The sequence below is a fragment of the Gekko japonicus genome, unplaced genomic scaffold (genome assembly GCF_001447785.1).
Source record: "Gekko japonicus isolate JY-2015 unplaced genomic scaffold, Gekko_japonicus_V1.1 scaffold3025, whole genome shotgun sequence".
NCBI classification, from domain to species: domain Eukaryota; kingdom Metazoa; phylum Chordata; class Lepidosauria; order Squamata; family Gekkonidae; genus Gekko; species Gekko japonicus.
This window is the reverse complement of record NW_015164288.1, coordinates 73157-80761: the sequence shown is the minus strand read 5'-3', so window position 1 is coordinate 80761 and position 7605 is coordinate 73157. Positions and strand designations below refer to the sequence as shown.

Below are 7605 nucleotides of genomic sequence, written 5' to 3'. Positions count from 1 at the left end.
AGGGTTTTGTGGGAAGTTGGGATTGTGTGGGGGGGGAGCAGGGTTTTGTGGGAAAGCAGGATTGTGTGGGGGGTTAGCAGGGTTTCCTGCAGGGGAGCCAGGTTTGACTGGGGAGGAGCCTGGTTTGATGGGGGCAAAACCAGGTTTGATTGGGGAAGAACCAGGCTTGTTAGAATCCGGTTTGCTAGGGAAGGAGGAATCAGGCTTGCTGCCGCCACTGGGCCTGCTGCCGCCGTTGGGCCTACTACCACCACTGGGCTCGCTGCCGCCACTGGGCCTGCTGCCACCGCTGGGCCTACTGCCGCCGCTGGGCTTACTGCCGCCGCTGGGCCTACTGCCGCCGCTGGGCCTACTGCCGCCGCTGGGCCTGCTGCTGCCTCTGGACCTGCTGCTGCTGCTGCTGGACCTGCTGCTGCTGGACCTGCTGCTGCTGCTGCTGGACCTTCCAGACAGGGAATCATCAATCAGCAGGAGGATAAACAGAACTGCTATCCAGCAGGTCACCACGCACCTTCTCATGGTGGCTATTCTGTAAAACAAAATAAGAAATTTTGTTTTAAAAGCATAACAACCTGACATTTATAAAACATACAGTGCAAAATGGACAAAGCATGTAGCTGAGAAAGGAAATTAAAAATGGGCTCCTTTGTACCATGTAGCAAGCACACACTGGCTGTATTAAGTATCATGCAATGTCAGTGGCATAATACAAATAAATCAAAACAAAGCATAACAGTTTTGAGGATGGACTGCCAGTATCTATTTTTAACTGTTTTAATGCATGGTCTCAAGTGGTTAAGTCGCTGAACTGCAGGCTGTGGAAGGTCAGTAGTTCAGCAGTTCGAGACCCGGGTGCCGCATGATGGAATGAGCTCCCATCTCTAGTTCCAGCTCCTGCCAGCCTAGCAGTTCGAAAGCAAGAAATTGCAAGTAGATAAATAGGTACCACTTCGGTGGGAAGGTAACAGCGTTCCGTGCGCCTTGGTGTTTAGTCATGCCGGCCACATGACCACGGAAATGTCTTCGGACAGCGCTGGCTCTTCGGCTTTGAAACGGAGATGACAACCGCAACCCTAGAGTCGGATTCGACTGGCTTTCAAGCAAGGGAACTTTTACCTTTACCTTATATGTAATGATGACTACTATTGTAAAGGGGTTTAAAACAGGAGTAAGCAAATCCACAAAACATGTGGGTTATTAGTTAATATAGCTGATTTCTCCCCTCCCTGCACTGTGCAGGATCAGATCACCTGTGCCATGGCATTGTAACATGTTTCCCACTTCCTTGCTGCATCACTGGAAACAGGGTCTTTTCCTGGTGGCACCCGGTGGTGATCATCAGGAACTTCATGTTTCTTTTGTTTTTGTTTTTTGTTAGGCACTAATTTTAAACATTTTTATTCATCCGGGCTTTTGGTGACGTCTGACGGCTAGTTTATTCATCTTTCTGCTAGCTGTGATTTCATATTTTATTCTGCTGTTTTGTTGTGATCCGGATTATTGGGAGGGGGTGGTGGTTGTAAATTGCCTTAGAGCAGGGGTGGCGAACACGTGGCTCTAGAGCCGCATGCGGCTCCCGGCCAAAATTAATGCGGCTCTTTGCCTCTTATCATCATTTTGTATATTGTGGCTCTGTCGCGTTCCTCCTTGTTCTTGGGGGTGGCGCCCCAGTGGCCGTTGTGGCACGACGTGAGTGGGCCCCGTGAGGAGCGGCGTGGCTCTGGAGGCGAGGGTTTGGAAAAGACGGGGTAGAAGAGGACCTCAGAATGGCAGGGGGCGGGGTTGACGTCACCCCGAGTGCCCCTCTGCCGACACTCCCGCACGACCTCTGGCACGCTCCGTCTCTCTTTCTCTTCTCTCGCTCTCTGCCAGTCGCTCCGTGTCGCTCCTCCCCGGTCCCTTCTTACGCCCGCCTTTTATTTCCTCCCCCCTCCCACTCCCGGGCCACACTACTCTTCCACTCCCGGCCCCGCCCCCCCTTTAACAGAGGAGACGCGCGCCGCCGGGTAGACGCCCACCGGACACGCGCTCCCTGTCATCCGGTCGCCGTTGAGGCCGCGCCACCGGCCCTGCTCCCCTGTCGCAGCTTCTGTCACGCGTCTCGGGCCGGGGCTCTCGCCCCCGCGCCCGAGTGCGTCCTGCGGTCATCTCGTGCAGCCGGGCATCTTCTGGGGAGGTTCGGCGTTGGGGCGCTGCCTCCCTCTCCCGGTCTTCGGCGCTGGCGACGGCCGGTAGGTCAGGGTGTGGGGAGTTCCTCGGGGCGTCATTGTTAAAAGTATATGCTTTTGTGTGAGTGTTTGTCTGTTTTGGCAGGTCACTGCGTGGTGTGGCTCTCTGACTCTCACAGTTTAAAATTTTGGCTCTTTTTGTCGAACTTGTTCGCCACCCCTGCCTTAGAGGCTTAGATTAGTAGGGGGGGAAAGCAAAGTTTAAAAATTACAAAGAAAATTAATAAATCACTGTGCTGACAGGGTTGGAGCAAATTTACAGAAAGCAGGGAGAAAACATGACCGTGATACCATTTCATGTGCTAGCCCCCATGTGTAGTTCTGTCCCCAACTGTGGATATACTTTCAAAAAGGAATGCTAGTATTACAAAATGTTAAACCTTTAAATGAACAACAAAGAAAGAGCGATACTAAAAGTCAGGAGATAAAAGCCCACTAAACACACAGCTGCAATCATGGAAAATAAAAGAATCGCTTGGTTTGGCTACAAATTTATCCAAGCCTCCCTGGACAAATCATCTGCTCTACTTCAAATATATATATATTTTTTTAAAAAGCTGCTTTCTTAAATTTAGGACATAACTGTTGCCTCTGGCAAGGAAGCACCTTGCCAGAGGCAGAGGAGACCAGCTGAGCTCTGAGCAGGAGCAGGAGAGAGAGCTGTGAGAGTGGTGAGTGGGTTTCTTTTACTTGCTTTCAGCTGAGAGAATTCAGCTAAGGATATTTTGTGGGAAAACTGTGTTTAGCAGTGTGTGGAAGCACTTAGAGTTCTTGCAGAGTCCTGGCTGATTGAGTGTGGGAGAGGAACGGGCATTGTTTGACTGGGATTGCCTGTAATTGAGAGGAAGTGGAAGGGGCATTGTTTTGCCTGTGATTGAGTGCCTGGGTGAATTTGAATTTGAATAGCTGCTGCCTGACCTCTGCTGGGGGAGGCCTCTATTTAAGGAAGCACCTTGGCAGAGGCACGAGCCTCTGGCCGGAGCCGAAGGGTGAGCTAAAGGGCTCTTTGCCTGTGGCTCTTAGCCTAGGGACTCTTAGACTAGGGGCGCTGTAAGAAGCCCAAAAAGAGCCAGAAAGACAAGGCCCTAGGCTCTTTGTCTTTCCCGTAAAATAATTTGACTTGATAACAAAACCCACATAAATACCAAGGGTTTAAAAGGGGGATTATATTTATTTATTTTAAAAGAATTATGAAGCCAGAATGCCAGCAGGGGGTTGGGGGCTATCCAGTGTTTTGCACGGAGTGTCACATGTATGACTATCTGCCCACTGGGCAGAAGTCTTGGGTGTGTCCTCGGTGCAAGGAGCTCCTGGTTCTCAGGGAACGTGTGTGCTCCCTTGAGGCCAAGGTGGCTGACCTGGAGAAGCAGAGACAGTCAGCTAGGCGCACAGAAAAGACTCTCGGGGACTTGTTAGCTACGTCCCACTCTGGATCTGGCAGCCCCGCTGCTGTCAGGGAGCATGAGGGTCTAGGGGAAACAGGGCACCATGCTGAGGATAAGGGGAATGTGCCCTCAGAAGGGACCTCTTCCCCAGCTGGTGAGCGGCTCTCCTTTTGCACCAAGGAACCATCCCTGAGCAGGGTGGGAGGGGGGCTCTTGGTAGTGGGTGATTCGATCCTTAGGCAGGTAGACAGCTGGGTGGCGAACCCGCGTACTGACCGTATGGTGACTTGCCTGCCTGGTGCGAAGGTAGCGGACATTACGCGTGTTTTAGATAGGCTGGTAGATAGTGCTGGGGAGGAGCCAGTGGTCGTGGTGCATGTCGGCACCAACGATGTGGGGAAATGCAGTCGTGAGGTCCTGGAGGAGAAATTTAGGCTGCTGGGCAGGAAACTTAGGTCCAGGACCTCCAAGGTAGCCTTCTCAGAAGTGTTACCTGTTCCACGCGCAGGGCCGGAGAGACAGGCAGAGATCAGGAGTCTCAATGCGTGGATGAGACGATGGTGTAGGGGGGAAGGGTTCAGGTTTGTTAGGCACTGGGATACTTTTTGGAACAAGAGGGAGCTGTACAGGCGAGACGGTCTCCACTTGTCCCGAGAAGGAACCAGGCTGCTGGCACTTAAAATCAAAAAGGTGGCAGAGCAGCTTTTAAACTGAATATTGGGGGAAAGCCGACAGGAGATGAAAAGTCTCTGGTTCGGGTTGGCTCATCTGAGAGAGGTGAGGGGGTACCGGTTGCTTTTCTACAGGGAGGTGGATTGAAATTGTCCACAGAGGCCATGGCTGGTGACATGGACTGCCGGACAACGACTCGAGATAGCAAGAGGAAGGATGCAGGCTTAACTTGTAAGGGAAATTACAGCTGTTTCTATACAAATGCTAGAAGTGTCCGAGGTAAAATCGGGGAGTTGGAGTGCTTGGTGTCGGAGGGAAAAATAGACATTGTGGGTATTTCTGAAACTTGGTGGGATGAGGAAAATCAGTGGGACACAGTGATTCCCGGTTATATATTATATCGGAAGGATAGGGGGGGAAGGGTTGGAGGTGGGGTAGCTCTGTATGTCAGAGAGGGTATAAAGTCTAGAAAGATTGAGAGGCTAAGTGAATTGGATTCGCTTCTGGAAGTTCTATGGGTTGAAATAGGGGGGCCAAAAGGAAACTTAACACTGGGAGTTTGTTATCGCCCACCAGATCAAAAGATAGAGGAGGATTATAAAATGATGAATGCCTTAAAGATAGCAACTAGACAAAAACACTGTGTAATAATAGGTGATTTTAACTACCCACACATTGATTGGGTCAATATGTGTTCTAGCCGGGAAAAAGAGATTGAGTTTCTAGACACTCTAAATGACTGTGCTATGGAGCAGATGGTCACGGAACCTACCAGGGGAGAGGCGATCCTTGATTTGGTCCTAAGTAACACTCAAGACCTGGTGAGAGATGTAAAAGTGATTGCACCGCTTGGAAACAGTGATCATAATGTTGTTGAGTTCATCATTTGTACAAATAGAGAATTGGCCAAAAAGACTCACACAACCATTTTTAACTTTAAAAGGGGTAATTTCTCTGATATGAGGGGACACGTGGGGAGGAAACTGAAAGGAAAAGTAGAAAGGGTCAAAACAATTGGGGAAGCTTGGGATCTATTTAAAACTACGATCCTAGAAGCTCAAAAAATATATATTCCGCAGGTTAGGAAAGGCACAAACAGGTATAGGAAAAAGCCTGCATGGTTAACAAACAGAGTAATGGAGGCTGTAAAAAGTAAAAAGAATTCCTTTAAGCAGTGGAAAGCTAGTCACAGTGAGGCTGATAAAACGGAACACAGGCTATGGCAAATAAAATGCAAGTCTGAGGTCAGGCAGGCAAAAAGGGAATATGAGGAGCATATAGCAAAAAACGTAAAAACCAACAATAAAACTTTCTTCAAATACATTAGAAACAGGAAACCAGCCAGGGAGGCAGTGGGGCCCTTGGACGACCAAGGGGTAAAAGGAGTATTGAAGGATGATAGGGAAATGGCTGAGAAGCTAAATGCATTTTTTGCCTCCGTCTTCACTGTGGAAGATGAGAAGTGCTTGCCCACTCCAGAACCACTGATTTCAGGAGGGGTGTTGAAAGACCTGAGTCAGATTGAGGTGACGAGAGAGGAGGTCCTAAAACTGATAGACAACTTAAAAACTGAAAAATCACCAGGCCCAGATGGCATACATCCGAGAGTTCTGAAAGAACTCAAATGTGAACTTGTAGATCTCCTGACAAAGATATGTAATCTTTCCTTAAAATCTGCCTCCATTCCTGAGGATTGGAAGGTAGCTAATGTCACTCCCATCTTTAAAAAGGGTTCCAGAGGAGATCCGGGAAATTACAGGCCAGTCAGTCTGACGTCGATACCGGGTAAATTGGTGGAAACCATTATTAAGGAAAGAATTAGTAGGCACATAGATGAACAAAACCTATTGAGGCAGACTCAGCACGGTTTCTGTAAGGGAAGATCTTGTCTCACTAACCTGTTAGTGTTCTTTGAGGGGGTGAACAAACATGTGGACAAGGGGGATCCAATAGATATTATTTACCTTGACTTCCAGAAAGCTTTTGATAAAGTTCCTCATCAAAGGCTCCTAAGTAAGCTCAAAAATCATGGGATAGAAGGACAAGTCCTTTTATGGATCAAAAACTGGCTAGTTCATAGAAAACAGAGAGTGAGTGTAGGTGGGCAATTTTCTCAGTGGAGGGTGGTAAGCAGTGGGGTACCGCAGGGATCAGTACTTGGTCCACTGCTTTTTAACTTGTTCATTAATGATTTGGAGATGGGAGTAAGCAGTGAAGTGGCTAAATTTGCGGATGATACAAAGTTGTTCAGGGTGGTGAAAACCAGTGAGGATTGTGAGGCACTCCAAGGGGATCTGTCAAGGATGGGCGAGTGGGCGTCAACATGGCAAATGGGGTTCAATGTGGCCAAGTGCAAGGTGATGCACATTGGAGCCAAAAATCCTAAATATAAATACACATTGATGGGGTCTGAACTGGCAGAGACTGAGCAAGAGAGAGATCTTGGAGTTGTAGTGGATAACTCACTGAAAATGTCGAGACAGTGTGTGACTGCAATAAAGAAGGCCAATGCTATGCTGGGGATTATTAGGAAGGGTATTGAAAACAGATCAGCCAATATAATAATGCCCCTATATAAATCAATGGTGAGACCTCATTTGGAATACTGTGTGCAGTTCTGGGCACCACACCTTAAAAAGGATATTATAGAGGACGTCCTTCTTCACCCAAAGAGTGATTAACACTTGGAATTCACTGCCACAGGAAGTGGTGGGTGCTACAAGCATGGATGGCTTCAAAAGGGAATTAGATAAGCATATGGAGCAGAGGTCCATCAGTGGCTATTAGCCACAAGGTATAGCTAGGGGCTCTGGGGCAAGTGATGCTCTGTCTTCTTGGTGCTTGGGGGGGTCAACAGTGGGAGGGCTTCTAATGTCCTGGCCCCACTGCTGGACCTCCTGATGGCACTGGTATTTCTGGCCACTGTGTGACACAGAGTGTTGGACTGGATGGGCCTTTGGCCTGATCCAACATTGGCGTCTCTTATGTTCTTATGTTCTTATGACAGCTTGCTTTTAGAACAAAAAACATTAAAAAAATCAGCAGATGACCAGTGCCTCCCCTGCCACCCCAAGAATGGGCTAGGATTCCAAATTCCATCTGCTTGACCTGCCCATTCCCCATAGTTCAGGGCAGGGGTCATTTCCTGCAGGAGCGCACAGGAGCAGAGCTCCAGCAGTAAAGAGCCCAGGGGGCGGGCACATGCAACAAGCCCCACCCCCTGCTCCTAGCAACCCTCAGTCAGAGCAAGAAGCAGCCAGGTAAGTTGCAGAGCCCCCCCCCCCCCGGCCCAAACAAGCCCGCCCCCTTCAACCCCACAC

At 49.1% G+C, this 7605-nt stretch overlaps 1 protein-coding gene across 1 annotated transcript in view; it reads right to left on the bottom strand.

Annotated features, from left to right (window-relative positions):
- The window catches only part of LOC107108352, a 17508-nt gene that overhangs the window by 1849 nt on the left and 8054 nt on the right, over positions 1-7605 (bottom strand). Inside the window, exon 2 of the mRNA XM_015408779.1 lies at positions 7-529. Coding sequence (XP_015264265.1) covers positions 7-519 — 513 coding nt within the window. The 5' untranslated portion in view covers positions 520-529. The remainder of the gene's footprint in view (positions 1-6; positions 530-7605) is intronic.